At 35.1% G+C, this 19,717-nt stretch overlaps 1 protein-coding gene across 2 annotated transcripts in view; it reads left to right on the top strand.

Annotated features, from left to right (window-relative positions):
- Nucleotides 1–19,717, top strand: part of BTBD9 (BTB domain containing 9) — a 140,317-nt gene that overhangs the window by 88,201 nt on the left and 32,399 nt on the right. Inside the window, exons 11-12 of one of the 2 annotated variants that reach the window (XM_053972857.1) lie at nt 11,684–11,762; nt 16,431–18,229. In XM_053972857.1, the coding sequence (XP_053828832.1) occupies nt 11,684–11,762; nt 16,431–16,535 (184 nt within the window). In that variant the 3' untranslated portion in view covers nt 16,536–18,229. Of the gene's footprint in view, nt 1–11,683; nt 11,763–16,430; nt 18,230–19,717 lie in introns of those variants that run through there. The other variant, XM_053972859.1, reaches the window with a different exon arrangement.

The raw sequence follows: 19,717 nt of genomic DNA, 5'->3' as shown, positions 1-19,717 counted from the left end.
CTTCTATTTTTAAAAACATTTATGATAAGTGGACTTGAGCGTGTTGGTGTTGAACAATAGAGACTTGCACTTGTTAGGAGAATTTGCTGACAGTGTCTGAAAGTCAAATGAAAAACAAAAGATACCAAAGGCCAGTAGGAGAACCAGACCTCGCAGTTAATGACACTTCAGATAAAATAAACCCTACAAAGACAAATACTAAGCAGGCTATCACAGTGCTCATTAATTCAGTCCCGTTCTTCAAAGTTCTCTTCTTTGTAGTTACTGTGAAATGGATCTGATCCCTTGGCAGCAGGCATAGTATGTTCTATCTAATACTGTGATGGAATTTGGGAGATAATGAATATTGTTTTTAGATGGACAGTTCTAAACCTGTTTGTATCAACTGTCTGTATGGCTGGTTGACATTTTCTCATGGCAGGCATTCCTTGATTTCCAGGAGGTTTATAACATATTGCATTATACATCTGTTTTTAATTCTTTGTTATTCAGAATGTTCTGCTGGTATAAATGTGTAAAAGCTTCCAAACTTAATTTCACATTTCCATTGCTTACTGAGTTTTTATTGTATAATAGCTATTTCAAGTTCTCAATTCTCAGTTCAGTTCCCCTCAATTTTTTTTTCTGTAGTTCATGTATAAATCTAATCAATACTTTCACATGAAACAACCTTTGTAGTCTGGATGCAAGGTCCATTATCAAAATTTATTAACTGTCTTCTGATTAATTTTTTCAGAATACTTTTCAACTCAGAGGTTTTTGCTCTTGTCTAGTGTTTCATATTTCTGCCTTATGACGTATTATGTGCATTTCAAGTTTTCATTCACTACTGTATTTTATTTGATAATAATTCACAGGTAAAAAACACCGAGAGAGATCTAGATCATGCACTTAACAGTCCTAAACCACTTTCCCGATGTACAGAAAAGTGTTTTCTATGTTGTCTGAGGATTTCTAGTGAGAAAATACTTCTGCTCTAAATGATAATAGTGGCAAATTCAAGTTGGGATTTTTTTCCTGGGTATACTTTTGTGAAACCAGGTTAATATCTATCATAATACGATTATTTCTTCTGCTATGGAGATAATATTAGAAGTGTATGAATATCTTTCCTCATAACTGCACGGGGCACATTATGTACTTACAGTTGTAGTTTCTTATATTTAACTACAAACACAGTAGTTTTTTATTACTGTCTTCTTCTAGTTCCTGCGCTTCACTGTATGATCCCATTTCTAGAATTCCCTTACATCAGTTTTCATTCATCATTATTCTCCTTAACTACTTCCACAGAACTGTTTTCTTGCATAATAAAATGGCTCAAACGTTTCTCAGCTCTCTTTCCGGCTACCTGTATGCCTGCATCATTTTTCTTCCGTCGTATCCCATCAGTTTTGCATGCTTCTATTTTCCTGTCATACCTAGAATGAGAAAACATTTTTCCTGATTTCTATGTAGTCCTTAATTCTGTCTCATGCCTGAGCTCCTAAGTGGCAGGGTGGAACAGGATAAAAGGAACTGTTCTTGTGCCTCTGATGTCAAGCAGATTTTTTTGACCATACTTCGTCATGTTTTACATGAAGTTAATTCAACTGCAAAACTCTTCTTGTAGCTCTTCTTCTGTCAAATGAAGTATATTTCAACTATGATTCATCCTATTTATTTCACATGAAGCAAATTTCATAGCAACTTTGTGAAATCCAGATGCCTGCTCCAGGGTTGCCGAACTCACTGTAGCCACATTCATACAATACAAAATGAAATATATTCAATCAAGTTGTCTGGGAAATTGCTACACTGTGAAGCTCAATCTCAAGTCTCACTTCACAAAAATAAACTAAGAGTTCTCATTAGTGTGTTCATTATCCCAGTAATAATGCCTACTGGAACAAGTCAGACAGATATAAAGGGTCATTTTGTATAATTATTGAGCTTTTAAGCCCTGCACGATAGAGGCATTGAAGTACATATTTTTCCCTGAATTTATATGCTCACATTTTCAAAAGATTCTAATAAGGCAAAAGAAGAAAGACTCCAGCTTCACAGTGCTGTCTTACTAAGCACAAAGAATTAAGATTTCACAGAGAGAAGCCAGAGTTTCCATTTCAGAGTATTAGGAGCCTCTCAGCAGTGTAGAATTTCTGCATCTAACATTTAATTTGCTAGCTTCTATTTTAGATGATTCTAACTTGATTGAAGAAGGGTCTGGCTTCTTTAAAATTACATTTCTTAACAGCAATTCAGGATCACAAGGTTTTCAAATTGTTAATTTGTCTTTTCTATTTTTCCACTTCTACCTTCAGTTCCTTATGTTTGCTTTTCAGCCACAAATATATGGATCTTTTGAGCAAGCCTTCAACAGAGTAACAAGGAGCTGCACAGTGCAGTGCCCTATTCTGCCTTAAATGTTTTTTCGTGTTTACCATATTCATTCAAAGTTTTGCCTTGCTCCATTTTGCCCTGTGACTGCCATGGTCTCGGCTCCTCGTCACACAGGTTGCTGTGAGGAGAGTTGTAAAAACACCTCAGTAAATCTGACATCAATTTGGATGTTAGCTCAGTTCTACCTCAGAGAAAATAAGCAATACCAAATAATACCTGCAATATCACTACCTGTTTCTTTTAGCTGTTGAGTTTTTCCCCCATGCCAGCAAAGACTTGAGTGTCTCTTTGGAAAGCAGCAAAAATAGTTAAATTAAAAATAGATACATGTATTGCTATTGCCATCTAGAAAAAAATACTGTAGGAAAAAAAGGCAATTCAGTATGTGTAAAATATTTGTAGTATGGTCTTCTATTCAAAATAAAAAAAAAAACAAAAACAAAACAAACACTCATTTACTTTTAAGAATTATTATTATTATCTTGTGGCAGTACATTGTCTTGCCTTCACAGTCTTAAATGCTCTCTCTTGAAGATGTCTGTGCATGCATGCATATACCCACATGAATGTAGGTGTACCCACACATGCAGCCTCTCAGCACCTGTATAAATAAATATAACTACCAAAAAGTTATCCAAATTGTACGTGTCTCCTGTGAAACTGGCCCATTTATCTGCTTGAGATAAGAACGGAACGCCTAATACCTGAACTGTTGTTTTGTGGCTATGTTTGTTTACTTTGAAATTCATTGTTGCTTAAGATAATAAACTAATGAATTAGAGATACCCAAATACTCATGACCTAGAATGTAAGGGGGGTTTTTGTTTTCTATTGGCCTTTCTTACAGGCAGAATTCAATAATACATCAACTGTTGAAATCTCCTTGTACTGTCAGGAGGCCAGTCAGGTGTTAACATGTCAAATCAAGAGGTTTGCCCTCATTCAGTTGTAGATATTCAAGATCTAATTTCATCAAAACTCTGGAAAGTACCCATTTGTTTATGCTGGCCAAAACAGGTATGGTCTTTAGGGTTACAAATGTTTTGCATTGAGATTCATGCAGTATTAAGCCATTGATTTATTCACAGTAATGTTTCTACCAGGACTGATTATAACCATGAAACACAAAGCTGAAGAATTATTATATCTTTAGGTTCATCCTTTGAGGTTTTCTGCACTGTGTGGCATGCAGTCTATTTTTTTAGAATAATGCTTTGTCAGTTTGTTTTACATGCTTAAACAGATGATGCTTCCATTTTGCTCTTTGCTTTTCTATTACACTGAATTCTCACAGTAAGAATTTTTTATTTCTCAATACCAGTATAGAATATCATCATATGACCTAATTTCATTCCATTATTTTTCTTCTATACTTGCAAACTAATTTTTCTTCTTTAATGGATTTCATATATTTAATGTACCTATTTATGAAATCATTCTACCTTTTTCCTGATACCTTTTCCATTCTACCTTTTCCTGATACCTGTTTGCTATGCAAACAAGTTTTGCCTGATTTTGTTTTGTGCTCTTTCATCATGAGTCATGTTTCCTTTCTTTTTAAAATTGTATTTGTGAAATTTTACCCAGTTCTTTGTCTATAAGTTTAGAAGGCAGAGAGTTCCCAACTAAATACTAAAATTCAGTTTACCAGACACTACTCTGAGGGATTTTCATTCTTCAAAAAGTAACCAAAGAAAAGTTGTATATGTTACTTTTGTCTCTCTTGGTTCACTTCACTCTCATGTCTAAAATTGCTGCAGTCCTGGAGTCAGATTCAGAGTTTTTAGTGGGTGAGTTTCAGTCTGAGGTCACAAGGCTTTCCTTTCTGACATTGAGGTTAATAGATAATTCAGTGTGGTAGTAGAAAGGGTAACAGTTTTCCTCCCTTCCATTACCAAACCTCAATATGCTTGTATTGCTGTTGGGAAGGAGGCACATGCTGATTTACTTTTTTCACTGTTTTATTCTTTTTTTGGAGGCTGTGGTTCAATTTACTGCATTCCTTGGAGGTTTGACATGTCAATTAGATGTTATCGACTGTAATAGAAGAGCGGTTGCTGTAAATGTGAAGTTTTTACGAGTGGGCCGTGAAATTACACCCTGGGGAATGTAAGAGACAAGTGCGATAAATAGCGTTAGTGTACACACCACAAAGAAACTGATTAATAGGGAGCATGTTTCTGCTTCATATCTCTAAAAGAATTGCTTATATATTTGTTTTTAATCAACTTTTTCATTGGTATGAAAAGTTACATAATAAAAGTAGCCCACAATCTGTTGTAGATTTATGGGGACAAGAAGTTTTCAAAGTTGAAAGCATCCCATTAATTGTATTACTGGGTTTCTTATTGCATTGGATAGCTTTTCATATCTTTGCTACCAATGTGAACATCAGGAGCATTAACTATTGGTAACAAGTAAGCACAAAAAACCCAATTCAGCCTCTAGGATTATGCAGACTTGTCATGTGCATGTATGCTCTGATGTACACAGAAGGAAGATGAACTCTCACGTTATTCCAGTTCACAGCCTTTGTCTGCTGTCAACTTTGTCTGCCACTGCCAATCCCCGGGGATGTGTGTGTAGATACTACATGCACAGTTCTTGCTACAACATAGAAATTTGGCTCATGGCATTCTGCCAGTTTCCAGCAAATTGCTAATAATTTAATTTTATGTAACATTTTAAAATGTAAGCTATATTTTGGGGAGTAATGAAAGGAGACCTGTTGAAACTGAAAAAAGGCGTAAGCAAGCTAAATTATATGAGCTTATGCAGTACAGAAATGCTAGCAGTTGCCTACATTGGTATGTGGAAATATTTGAAAATTGATTGCTTCATTTAGATAGAAAGATAATGATTACATTCAATTTTCCCATTGTTTAATTTGACTATATTTTAGCATTTTCTTCTTGTAATAATTTTTCTAAAAAATATAAAATGTCAGCACTGAGGCTTTGAAAGCAGGTGTTACTATATGGAGTCTTTCAAGTGAGAAGTTTTATAAAGCTGTCAGCCTGTACAGATTTCATGAAATCTATTATATGTCAGAATTCTTTTTTCTAGTAGGTCTGTTTTATCAAGCCCACATTTTGTTTCTACAACAAATCCTATGCAATAGAACATGTATAGCAGTTTAGTAAAGCATTCTTATAGAGGACAGATACTTTGTTTGGATTGGTGCAAGGGACCAAATCGTAGAAATTATCCTACAAATAGCTATGAATTTAGTTCAGATGCTTTCAGAATTATGCAATCCTTATGGGAAGTATATTTACAATAAAAATTTTTGAGGGAAAGTTTCCCAAAAGGTATTCATGCATGTTTTCACTTGTCAATATATAAAGTTTTATATATATATATATATATATATATATATATAACAAATACTGCAAGAGGCGACTTCTAATATTTATTATTATTCTCACATTTATTCTAGACTCTTGTAGTATTTATACAAACCATTTTTATTACCTCTTTTTATTACTTAAAGTCCTTTTTGACTGTTTGGTGTTTTTTGGGTTTTTTGCCAACACGTGTAATTAAGTCCGTTTTGCCTCCATCTCTGAGAGGCACAGATAAAAATTGTTACTTCTAGCTTGGATCTTCCTTGCTTCCTTAGGAGTCCCATGTTTCATAGTCCACCTTTTGAGAAAGTGATGTCATGGTCACAGCATGAGGCAGAAACTCAGTTTTGGTAGACCAGTGCTAGAATTTATCTTAATTGGCTTCAATTTATAAACCAAAACATTGATGACCTTTGATTCCTAACAATGTTTTCTTTCGCATGCTTTGTCTTCCGCCCTCAGTAGCTTGGGAGGCTGAATAGCAAGGGATTGGCTGAGCTGGCTACTCAATCTGACTTCCTTAAGGGTCTGTCTTTCTGAATTCCTGTGTTAAGGTACAGCTGTAACAGGAGAGAGGGAGTATTACTTCCCTTCATTGTTTAGTACTGTTATGGTGGAAAACATGGGTTTTATAGGCAATTTATAAGGTAGCTGTAGACCTTTTTATAACAAAGAGTATCTGTACAACAATTACTTTTATAGCATTTACGGTGTGTGCTTCTGTGTTTATTTTATAGGTACTCCATAAGAAAGGTTAGAATGGTATTCATTAACAAAGCAGGGGGTGTAACATAACATGCAGAACATACTGTGGCACTCTTCCAGTCTCAGTAAGCTTACTTATCTGTGCACACAGTTTTTTTATTTGGCAGCATCACATGCTGGTTACAATCTGCCTTCTTTATATCAGTACAGTCATCAGACTAATATATAGAAAAAGGACACAACTCTTCTTTCATTGTCCTGTTATCTGCTTTTACAAATTCCATTAAAAATACATAGTTAGGGATGAAAAAGCCAACATCCAAATAAGCTAAGTGTTTAATGACTTACTGTAGAATGAGGCATAAGTAGACAAATATTAGAAAATAAAATGGAGGTTAAATTTGCTTCCCAGTCTTTGCTTTTTTTTTTTTTTTTTTTCCCTTGGAGTGAGGAACAGAAATATGGAAGTTGTATGTCATCTTGGAAAATGAGGAGACATGATGTGCACATTGAAAATGTACATGCTTAGCCTAAAGCAAGCCTTGGTAGGAATATGATATGGTTATTATAGCTTGATGAATGTTAGTTACATGTAACAGCTTTCTCTTTTGTCTGACACTGGGTTTCAGTTCTGATCAGTGCTGCTCTGCTAAGCCCACAGTGTGGTAGTATTCTGTAGTTCCATTGGTTCATTAGAAAACCTCAATAAAATATAAGCTTCCACTTCTTTCTTAATTTGTTCTTTCTGGAAGAGAAGGAAATAATGGGGAAGAATCACTATTTATGTCCCATTATGTGTAATAAATCTTTAGAAAAATAGCAGCTTTTCTTAGAAATAACTGGGAAAATATTCCAAATGCTGAGAAAACCCATTATGTTCTTTAGGAAGTGAATTGCTATTTTGGAGTTATAGATAGTTTAATGAATAGCAGGGCATTAATTTGGTTTACCTGGACATTAGAATTTCTTGCATTCTTCTTGCAATAGCCTAAAAAGGAAAAAGACAAGAAGAAATATGAAAGTGGGGTGATTTCTAGTGATCTTTTTCCTTTCTCTGAATAGAGTATGGTGAAGAGATTGTGAGATACACAAAGCCATCAAGTTTTCAGCTGTTGCTGTTGGAGAGGTGAAAATTCTTGGCCCAAGAGTCTGTTTATATGTTTAAACAGAGAAAGTGATTTTCATTGCAAGAAGCTCTTAAGTGAGACAGGCAGTCTCAGAGAATAAGAGAGCAAAAGATAATTATCTAAATTATGTTCAGGCTATTATAGAAGACGAATATAGTTAAAATGTAATTAAATATGACAGGCTCACAGGATGCAAGCATGGCTTTGGAATGCTAATCATCAATTACTGTATTTCCTTAGGGGAGTCAGGCAGAACAAGAGTTAGAAGGTGTGTGGCTGAGGTGAGATGCAGAGTGTTAAATGCTGTAGGACTGTAACGAGGCTAATTTCTTTTTTAAAATGATGCTGCTAGTCAAACAACTTGTAGTGCTGCATTTCAGCTTGAGCATCCTGGTGTAAATCTGAGTAGGCTACTAGTCCTGGGTCTTCTCTTTGAGATGGAAACCTCAGCTTGACGCAGTGATTATTTCTGTTGTGAAAGCAATGACCAGAAATGCTGCAGACTGAGCCAGCAAATCTAAAACAAATCAACTAGCAAGATAGGTGTCAAAGCATAAAAAATATCAACACTGCCTGAATATTTAATAAAGCTAAACCCTGAAAACTATATTTGTTATGGGGTCACTAATAAGCTGTGCAGAGACACAAAAAGTCCAAAAGACAGCAATGTCATTTTATGAGAGAAGTAAATTCTGATAGCTTCTTTATGTTCTTTATGACCATGTCCCAGGTAAAGACAGCAAAAGTATTGCCAACAGTTTGAAAGATTTGTTTGTTTGGCATATGGGGAGTAAAGGTGAAGAAATGCCATCCATTATACAGGACTATCTAATCCCAGGCTAAAAATGAAGTGTTTTTGATCTGCTTTAATGCTGCTGTTCTGGTATAGTGTGACTTATGTGTGAATCAATGTGAGAGCAATGTATAAAGTTTGGAGGACATTTTTGTAAAGACTCTCAAAAGTGATTTTGAGAATAGAAAGACAAGCTTGTGTGAGGAAAGTATAAAATAAGCACATATGCAAGGTAGGACTAGATAAATGACATGACTACAAAACAATTTGCAAAACAGAATTTCTACAGAGAAACTGAAATTATTAAAATAGTACCAGAAGAGATAACTATTAGTAAAAAAGGTTAAAAAGAAGCTTGAGGATTACCTATGATGTCTTTAATTGAGGAACACCACTGAAAAATTGTTATGGCTCTATACATTAATAGAATTCAAAGTAAATTTGTTATATCTGCAAAAAATGCAAAAAAGAGGTCAGATATGCCTTGATAATGTTCTGTCAGAAATCTCTCTTCTCATAGGGATATAGTTACATGCATAAATGATCTCTTTGCTGCATAATAATATCTATACTGTAGAGGTATTGCCTTGCATATATTGACATTATCAAATGTACTGTTGCAGTCAAATCCATGCATCTTTCTAGTGAAGGTTTGCCTTGCTTATTTCAAAAATTATTCTTTCCAAATCCACTTGGCTTGTTTTCTATTTGGCTTTTCTCCTTTTTGCTAAGAAAATAAAATGAGACACCTAATTTTCTCACAATTAAGTATTAATTCTCTAGTGGCAATATTCTTGAATTTTAATAACTCACCTACTAATTGTATGTAATTATGACTTTCTTTTTCCAATGAGAAAAGACTAAAATGGACACACCAAAATAGTAAATATTCTTAGGACTGAGTTTACTGAAAATGCTATCACCCCCTCAAGAAGTTTTTTTATTCTTTTCCATTATATTTTAATATTATTAAAGGAGCAATTATAATCCAATCCTAATAATACCATTATAGCAGAAAGTAAGGACTTGCAATTCAGTGGGAAGTGAACAATCATAGGAACTTCCTGAAGGAGCTGATCTGGAAGTATATCATCAAAACAATCTTCAGGGATCTTTTTCTCAATCTCTCTTACTATCTGTTGTGCTCTTCAGATGTATTCCCAAATAGATGCATCAACTTCCCTGGTATCACATCATAGCACTGACAATGGTATTTATTGCCATGCTTGGAAATTCTGCACTGAACTTCTGCAATGTGTATCTGACCAGTGCTCTGAAATAGTAGAAATAAATACAGACCACTTCTATTCTATTATATGAACTCTAATTAATGTATTTTCTTACTACAGAGCACAAACTCTACATTAGTGTCTAGGGAGGCACAGGCTCTTCTTAATAGCTTCTTTAGGATTTTAAACTCTTCTATGTAGCATAGCTTTAAAACGTTTTCCAAATCACTAGAAAGCAAACTGGTTTTTACATACAATCATCGTTCTCCTTGCATAAAGTTTTTGTGTGTAAATGTCAAAGCATATGCATAATGCTTTGTTATGAGAAGTAGTGCTATTATCATCTCTTTGTCCCAGCCTCTCATCTTTGGGACACTGTAGTTCAAGATAACAAGTTCTGTTTGCCCGTGGAGATTGACTGACTGTACTAGAGTACTGTTAGAAGGGATGTCAAGAAGAATAATTCTCCTGTTTAGGGGGGAAATGTTTAAATCATAGCAATCTTTCAGGTCTTGGAACATTCAACAAAATAGTCTATTCTCATTTTATATTTTATTTAGAGCATGAAGAAACAGCCTGAGTTTTAAAATAGAGGTATAGCCACATAAGGGATATAAATAAACCATACCATTAGGTAGATAACTGTCTACCTCTGAGGCCTGCCACAAACCACACCTTTCTGTTACCATGAATGACTCTAATTACACCCATTACTTCACGGAGTAAGACCAGTAAACTACTTGGAATTAGGACTTGATTGGATTTGTAATCTTCTTTAAGCAAATATAATGAGACAGCAGTGATAAAAGTAATAGCCAACTAAATTAAGCTGTGAAATTCTGTGTTTGTGACAAAAGGAGTTTTCCCAACAAGAGAAGAATCAACTGTCGGACAAGTAGTCAGCAATGAAGCTGTTCATACTGGCAGGCTTTGGGGTAGTCTGCTGGTAGGGAGTAATATTCTATTCCAGTTTTGCTTTGGTCCCCTTTTTCTTACATGAACACTTCTGAAGGTATTCGCAACCCATTCTGGAAAACTATCCAGCTTTTTTCCATAGTAAATTAATCAAGTTAGACCTAACTTAATTTTATTTCTGAAGCCTTCTGTGATAGAGTCTGGTTTGGCTGAGAAATTAAATTCTGGAACTTTTTTTCACGTTTTATGAATATAAAATAATTTAAATTTTAATGTGTTGAAGTACTAAACTAGTGGAAAACTGTTTAGTTAGGTGCGCAACTGAAACTTCTAGTTCCTAGTATTCTTTTTATTTGTTCTGTTGTACTGTGAGCACAAGTTATGGTGTCCTTTTCCTGCTGTGTATTAGGCTGCTTGAGGTGTTGCACCTCACTCAGATCAGATGAGTACGAGTGAGAAACAAAGATTATAGTGTTCCCAATGTACCTCTAATGTTCTCAGTCTAGCCTGAAAATTATACACCAGCTCTGGAAGAGTGGTCTGTTCTCACTGCCACTGTGTCAGGATAAGGAAGTGCTCACAACCTGAACTGCAAATGGTGCTTTTTGACACTTGTAACTTCCTGGGAGGACCTTGGTCCACACAAAGAAAGCTTGGCTCCTCTTGCTCTACTGCTCCACTTAAGAGTGTAAAAAGTTTGAGGTTTTACATGGTTTGGTTTGGGGATTTTTTTCTCCTACAGTTGTAATTTTCTTTAACCAAACTCTGGTAATTCCTTGTGAGAAGTTAATACTAGGATGCACTTTTATTTATCTGACTTTTTTTTTAATCTAATACAGTCAATATTAGTCAAGGATTTTTTTTGCTTTGATCCAGGCCTTTTTTCTTTGAATATTTTCTTAACTTTCAGCTTCAAGAGTATGATGGTTGTCCCTGCATACAAATTATAGTGGTATAAGGTATGTATGAAATTGCATAAGCAAAGTCAAGACACTTAAAAATGAGGAAGTAGTGCTGGAAATTCAGGCAATGAAAAGTGTTTCTCCATTTGCCCAATTAGGTTTTCCATTTGCCCTGTTAAGTGATGATAGTACATACTGTCACTTGAATGCATTATGTGTGTTTTACTGGAGGCTTTTGTGATTGTGTTCAATATTTGTATGTCCTTCTGAATTTTCTTTGTAGATCCTGGCAAACAATCACTTTTGATAAACAGCCTGCATCTTTTATCAGAATAGTTGGAACTCGCAACACAGCTAATGAGGTAAGGAACTTCTAAAAAACCCTATATTCTTCAAGAATATACTACAACACAGTTTGTCATATATTGCAGTGAAATTGATAAAGCCGTCTCAAATGTACATACTTCATCTTTTTGGTCTGGCAATCTAGCAAAACACTTGAACAATGTTGTTATGTGTTCCTTGTTTTGACCTTTCCACACTGCCATCAAATACTCCTATTGGGTTTGGTTTTAAATTAATCCTTATTTTGATGAACAATTAAAATACCAATTTAGTGCACTAGAGAAAGGTATATGGTCTCTGATATACTTGGGTTTTATCACCCGTATATTATCTTTTTAATTAACAAAACATAAGAAAAATCTCATCATTCAGAAGAAAATCTTATTTGCATAAGATTCACTTAAAATTAATTTTCATGCCTGGTAAATCAGTTGACTAATAGTGGCCAAAGCAGGAGATTTTTTTCATTTTATACAGAAAAAAAAATTATTATAGCCCATTAAGTGCAATATTATCCCTTCTTTGTTTACTTGTGCTTCTCTCTTTTGTAGTCATTGTGTATTGTCTCAGATGAAGTCCAGATTTTACTCTTGACTTCAGTGAAACAATTTACAATATGTGAATTTAAGAGTATATGTATGTCTTCATGAGATTAGGACTTTATGTGACATTAACATTAGGACTTCATATAACATTATAAGAGGCACCAAAAGCCAGTGTTTGTGTGTATAGACCTGCCTGTGTCCCACATGTGTAGCTCATCACCAAACATGGTACTTTGATGCTTTACACTAAGCTTGGGGTAGCACTACTACATTTGGATTAATTAGAATTTGTCAGCTCCAGAGGTGAGGTTTTCTGATTGTATTTAGCTTTTGGGGCTGCTGGTTCCTAATCACTGGGGGCATCGTCCAATGGCATTGTCTGTTCACAGTTGTAGCACAACTCCTGCAAACAAAAGCAGCACCAGATAGCAACATTTCAGCCAACAACTGGAAAGTAGCTGACTAACCAACAGAACTGGGAATGCAAATTTTTAATTTGTGTTTCTCAGCAGTGTCTCCCACCATGTACAGTTCAGCCTCAATGAGTCCTTAGAATTAGTGTCAGAAGCTGCCTATGGGGTAGTACATGTGTGAAGAAGGCTTCTTCCATTACTGATCCATATTGACAGTCTTGTTTCCTCTCATGCCAGTGTTTGTAAATTTCCAACTCTTTGTTAAAAAAGAACGAGGTGCATTGCATAAACTTAGCAATGCAGGAAACATTGCTTTCAACTTTGAATTCTTGAAGGTAGCTTTAAGCCCTGAATAGCAATGGCCTTTTAGCCATAACTCTAATTTCAAATTGGTTACTTTTGCCGAGGAATTTAATATCCTGTATAATTACTTATATAGAGCACTGCGTAACTGTAGTGAAGATGAGTATGGATAGAGGTTACAGCCATTCATGTAGTGTCTCAGTTGAATTGTAAAAACATGCTGTTCTCCTTTGTCTTTTCCTCTTTTGTCTGTAAAATCTGCATTCAACACTAATTTGGTTTTTTATTTTTTAAATTATTTCTTTTAATGCCTATAGAGGAGGAACATTGTCAGTGTGCACATATTACTATATTACTTTTATATATATATACGAGAGGGTCTGTAACATTTTGTCATAGATTTTAGTTTTCCAAAGAAAGCAGCAAGATATTTTTCATATTTACAAATTAAATAGGAACAATGTAACCAAAGTCTTGGTTTGTTCTATAGTCTCAGTAGTCTCTTCAGTAAGAATACAAGCAGCAGCCAGAATTACTTGCCCACAGCTGATTGTACAGTATGTCAAACCATTGTTATTTTAAATAAAATATACAGCATATTCAGCAGCACATTCTTATCAAGGAGTGTTACTGTAATAGGTACAAAATAATCCTTACTTGTTCTACCTACACATACCTTTGAACTTTGAAACACAATCTGTACATCCTAAAGGGAAGAGTTGATTTTTTTAATTTAAAAGAAATCCCATAAAATTTCTCCATTTTGTGAATTCTTTAATCTTTTAAACTCATCTTTTCCTCACCATGTTTTCCAAGTTTTGAAAGACATATTCACAAATTTTTTGACCTGGAGTTTGAATAGCTTTTGGTATATTAGAACATGATAGAAGTGTAACTTTGTTTTCTCGAGCTTACACACTTTTTACTTTGGTAGAGAAAATAATTATTTTTCCTTGTCATCATTTATTTGTCAGATAGGTCACCTGATACTTTATGTAAGTTTTCTCGTGTTATTCCTCTTCAGTATCACTGACCTGGAAAGGACACCTAGCTGCTGATATGAGAGCTTTATCTTACAAGTTACTGCGCCAGTGTATTTGTACTTGGCCTTCCTGCTTTGCGTGTCCGACCTCTCTTAAAATATCCATGAGAAGTAGAACATGATGTGGGTCAAAGGATGATCCTGAACTGTCTTTTTTTTTTTTTCTTTTAAGAAAAGCACATGCAAGATTGTTTGTTTTAGTGATACTGTTCTGAAATGCTTAATTCTGATACCGGATGAAGCAGCTGGGCTCGACTGTGCTTCTCAGGCTTAGGCTTCTCCCACACACTGTATTCTTTATATGCTGAGGTGGCAGAGTAACTGAGAATAATGTTTCAAATTCACAGACTTGTCAGTGTGCCACATGTTCTGACCATTAAGAATTTAATACGAAAGAATCAGTAAAAATGAAAGTTACAATTTAAGAATTGTGTACTTCCGACTTTCTAGACTAGTATTAGCTAAATTTCAGGGCTATCCACACTATGTTTAAAAAGACTGTATCACTATGTGAAGTGAGATTTTAAATGAGACATGCTATTATTGTGGGATACAGTAAAAATGCATAATCTTCTGGATTAGAGACCCCCATCACATTCTGTGCTTCCTTTCAAGGAAAGCAGTATCTTGCAGAGCTACACAGATGAATGTTCTTTTCTGCAAGGCCTTATCCTGACAAGTGCAGCGGGAAAAATTACAATACCTGTTACTTTAAAAACACAGGAATGGGATGAGTACAAAAGGGACATCTCTAGAAGTGTAGATAAATACAAAAATTGGCTTCTCAACTTCTCAAGAACAGATGGAGAGAATGTATGCCAATACAGGAATTAGTTCAGCTTTGGAAAAAAAAAAAGAAGAAATGCAGAGGAAAACCATTTTGTGCACATGTGTCTATATGTGGGTGCTGGTGCAGATTTGTAATCTGTTCATATATGTATATATAAAGGCATAGCAATACATCTTTGTGAGCATGAGTGTATATGTAGAAATATAAGCACATATTGCAATGTATCTGCATAAAAAACTTACACTGAGGAGCACAAGAAAATATAATGGGGATTAAAAAAAAACCAAGCAGTGACTGAAGATATTTTTAATTCATTTTATGTATGCTGTCAGAATTCGAATGAGCTAGTTACATCCTCAGAGAAGACCTGGGGCTACTGCAAACATGTCAGTGCAGATGTCTGCTCAATGTTCACTTGAGCAGGGATGGTCAAAAAGAATAACAGGATCTTAGGTTATATTGGAGAAAAGATAGAAAATATAGTATTCTGTAGTCTTGTATGAATATGTATTATATCCATGTCTTTGTTATGATACTTGATTTTGCCCATAGTAATTTGAAAGGGTCTGGGAAAGGGCAGTTAAGATTATAAGAGATTACCTTTTGAGAAGAGCTTTAAAGAGAAGAATAATAGAAGATGTCATAAAAGTATACAAAATTAAGACAATAAGTTTAATATTCAGGATTTAATATTCATCGACCTTTAGCTTTTAAACTATAATGCATGGGAAAAAGGCAAATATAAAGCAGTGTAAAAAATATTTTTGTTTAGTACGTGTCAAAGTTGTGCAATTCTTAGTAATGCAATATCATGTGGAAAGAGGTTTTGTAACAATTTTAAAGAGTTCCTCCCCCTTCTCCTCCCAGGCTCTTCAAGAACAAGTAGAAGTAAGTAAAGTAGAAAGTAAATTGGAAAAAATGCTTAAGCACATGGTCCTCTTACTCTAAGATACAGTCACCTGTACACTGGTCCCAGGTATTGTTTGAATCATCAAAAAATGATCACTATTTCAAATGGAATATTTCATCTGATGAAGCACCTTGGACACACTGAATGCCTTTCTGCATACTCCAGGACATGTCTGTAGAGCTGCCATTGTTATTACAGCAGAGGGCAATCTTGAAATAGAATCATGTTGGTAATGATTTAAATTTCATTTCTAGTGTGCATGAACATTCAGCCTCTTGAGGAAGTGATTAGATCATAAAATGTGTTTACGACTACTAATATAATTGTTGTTATCCAATAGCATGTAGTAGGTATTTCTAGTATTTTGCTAGTTGGCAAAGAAAAAAAAATTGTTTACAAATATTCCTATCTGCTTTGGAACCATCTTTCTGATTTTTAGTGCCATATGTAAAGGTTGGTATAATTTGAAGGCCTTCTCTTGCTCCAGTGTTGTCCCTGCCTAATGTTCATTGCCCACAAGTAAATGTTTTTGACCTCATAATTAAACATTTTATTTTGACTTTGTCACTGATCTGGCCTGTAGACTTCCATATAGACTTCCATGTAGACTTCATCTTACTTTGATCATGCTTTTGCCAGCATTAAATTGTTTTGCTTTATCTTCATTTTTTGTTCTCTCCAGGTGTTTCACTGTGTGCATTTTGAATGCCCAGCACAAAACAATACCCACAAGGATGAGAGTAGTAAGGAAGTAGCAACAACAGAGGTGGGGACTGGTGGACAGTAGCTTGTTTCTTGTCCTGTTGGAGCTGCAAGCACCTGCTTCCCTGCATTCCCCTCCTGGATCCACCTCGCGTCCTCATGTTCATCAACCATAAAGGAGGTTGAAAGGGAGCTTTTGCAGCCCCACTGACATTCTATGAAATTATTCAGAACCTTCTTGTGCTGGCACCTTTTCTTTCTTTATGAATGAAGGGGACCATGTCTGAAAGCTGGAAGTATTGAAATGGAAACGGCTTTCTCCCAAGGACATGAAGAAACTGTTCCACTCTCCTCGATAGGTTCAAATCAGGCTGGTCTCCAAGGGGGTTGAAATTAGGTCTTCAATCTTCATCAAGTACCCCATTAACACCCTACCTCTCTAATCTAACCAAGGCAAGGAAAACAGAAGGGAATAAAAGGCAGAGCTACAGTGGAAATATAAAATTACTCAAGCAGAATGGAAAGCATATGAAATAAGTATTTGTTCCCTGGAGGCATTTATTAGCAAAAAAAAATGTTTATGGAACACATCAGTCCCAAATATATTTTATTTTTAAAGTGATTCTTCATCCATATTCCTTTGTAACTAGTAATCTGTTTTCTAAATAATTTTGATTCTGTATTCCACTTATTTTCTTATTTTTAACTGTAGCAAATGCTGTATAGTAGATTAAGGAAGTATCAGACATGTTTACCTGCTGAGATGCAAATTCTCTCATTCATCAGTGGGATGACAAGAAAAGCATTCATGATATCAACAAACTAATTAATGTATCTATATTAATCTTGACCTTAGTTGACTTTTCAAAGTACAAAATTGTCATTTCCTACATTCAAAAGAAAGTTTCTAAATCAAACATCCGTCTTGAAGAAAATTGTATTTTTTCATTCCTGAAGATGATTATTTAAATTTTGCCTGCTTAGACAACTTGCAACAGAACATCAGAAATGTTTGGTTTAGAAAAGTGGAGCTCCATCTGGTCACTGACAAGCGGTTGTTCAAATACCAAAAGATGAATTTGCAGATAATTTATGTTTTTCCAAGAAGAGTTGTTTTACAGTCTGCAGCTAAAAATTCAAAGGCTGTGTATGCATTAACATTTCTCATGATCTTCATAAAATGTTATGCTTTTGCACTGTATTGTAAAAGATCTCGTTCTTACTTTACAGTCACAGAATTCGTTATTCATCCATATCTGTCTGGATTACATTGCCTGCTACTTTGCTTATTCTGTTTTCACACTGATGATGATGATGTAGTCTCTTACTCTCCAGATCTGCATGACTTTTAGGAAGAACTCCATGCCAGTCTTTCAGGGATAATGAGATTTTGTATTAAGACAAACACTGGTGTAATTGGCAAAATTGATTAGGATACTTGCTCCTCCTCACAAAGTATGTTATATTGGAAATGTCAGCTAACCAGTTTTATGAACTTGGAATTTCCTCTGGTGATAAATAACCTTGTCAGAAGAAAACAAAGCTAGTGCAGGACAAATACCGTTTTCCAATTACATAACCATAGTGATAAAATGAGTTATATCAGCATAGCAAATTGTATCTTAATTTATCACACTGCTTAATTTGAAATAATTTTCCTGTTGGATGCTAGTTGTGCTAAAATGAAGAAGAAATATAATCAGTAGTAGCAATGAATCAGAGGGTATTTCAAATAAGAAAAGCATCCCTTTTCTTTCAAATAAAATTGATTAGAATGTATCAATAACATTATAGTATTTTTCATTGCCAAATTACAGTTAGTTCTGACATTTGCATACAGTTCCCTCCCTTCCCACTGCTGTGTTCTGACTTGTGAATGTCTGTTGGTGAAGATGGATGCCCACTGTGCTGTATAAAGCTTCTAATTCATGTGCCACAGCTGCCTTGGACAGTGCGGGGTTCTGAGGCAGGATACTGCATGTGCCAGCCACCTCCCAGTCTGCAGGGCTGATTACCTTATGGCTTAACAGCCTTTGGAGCATGGAAGAATTGAGATCAGCTACTGAGGATACCACTCTCATGTTTAAGTCCAAAAAGTTGAAATTTTTTTCCCTTTAAAAGCAGAAAACTTTTTCAGTTGCAATCCATGCTGGAACTACTGAGATGTCTGGAGCATATCTTGCTTTTGGTAGATAAGTCCTTGCTTGGCAGTGGTGGTATTTCTTTGCAGTTCCATCAAACCAGTCTGCTTTTCTCAAAACTGTGAGTAAGCAAAGGGCATAACTTCCTAGCTGTTAGTATTTAGTAGCCGCCATTGTACAGAATGTTAAAAAAACTAAAATCAAAACAGGTTGTGCCATCTTTTCTGAGCCTAGGCTCTCAGAGAAATTGAATTTTTCCATTTGTAATCTTTGATGTGCACAGTTAATTTTTATGATACAAATAAGTCTTGTAGGCTATCACCTATGGAACATCTGTTTGATCTTCTCTTGTAATTCATTGTGGAAAAGAAATGTCTCTTTATTTCCTAGGACATTCACTCTCTGCCAAGAATCTGGACGAATATATCTGAAATCCCCGAAGCAAAAACTCTTGAGGTCCTACAGACCCTTCAGTTTCCTGCCCCCATAAATTAATAAAAGGAAAAACCAACTTTGCATTATCCCTTCATGCAGGTGAATAGCAATTTTTAATATTAGACTTCTTCTCAGTCAAAATGGCCTTTCTCAGAGTCTTTATTTTATTTAGAGTTGCTCTGAGAACGTGGCATCAAGATGAGCTCAGTGCGCTTCCAGGGTTTTAAGGCAAGCCCTGCCTCAAGCCCTTCACACTTTAAACCTTTACCCTCTTTATTTAAAGATATAATGTTTACAGAGAGCTGAACTCCACTGGGTCTTCTAATACTGCCCACCAACAAACACCCCTAATACTGGTATTGCCTAGAAGACGTCTCTTGTCTTAAACATTGTGTTAGCAATGTATTAGTAGTAACAAAGGACGATACAACACAAAACTGATTTTTGGTTTTGTGTGAATGTTCTCATTCTTTCTAATTATTGTCTGTATTTATTGATTCCCAAGTCAGGTGTACTTCCTGTATATTCCTCTGAAGTTTTTTTTTTTCCTTTTCTTTTTTATCTTTGCTTTTCCTTTCAGTGAAAGTATGTTATGGCATAGTATCAGGGTTTATCAAAGTGATGAAATGCTGTAATTATTCAGAACTGTGTAATCAATCATTCTATTATTCTATTTAGAACAAGGCTAGAG

The sequence above is a fragment of the Vidua macroura genome, chromosome 3 (assembly GCF_024509145.1).
Source record: "Vidua macroura isolate BioBank_ID:100142 chromosome 3, ASM2450914v1, whole genome shotgun sequence".
Lineage (NCBI taxonomy): Eukaryota > Metazoa > Chordata > Aves > Passeriformes > Viduidae > Vidua > Vidua macroura.
This window is presented reverse-complemented; position numbering and strand designations above follow the sequence as displayed.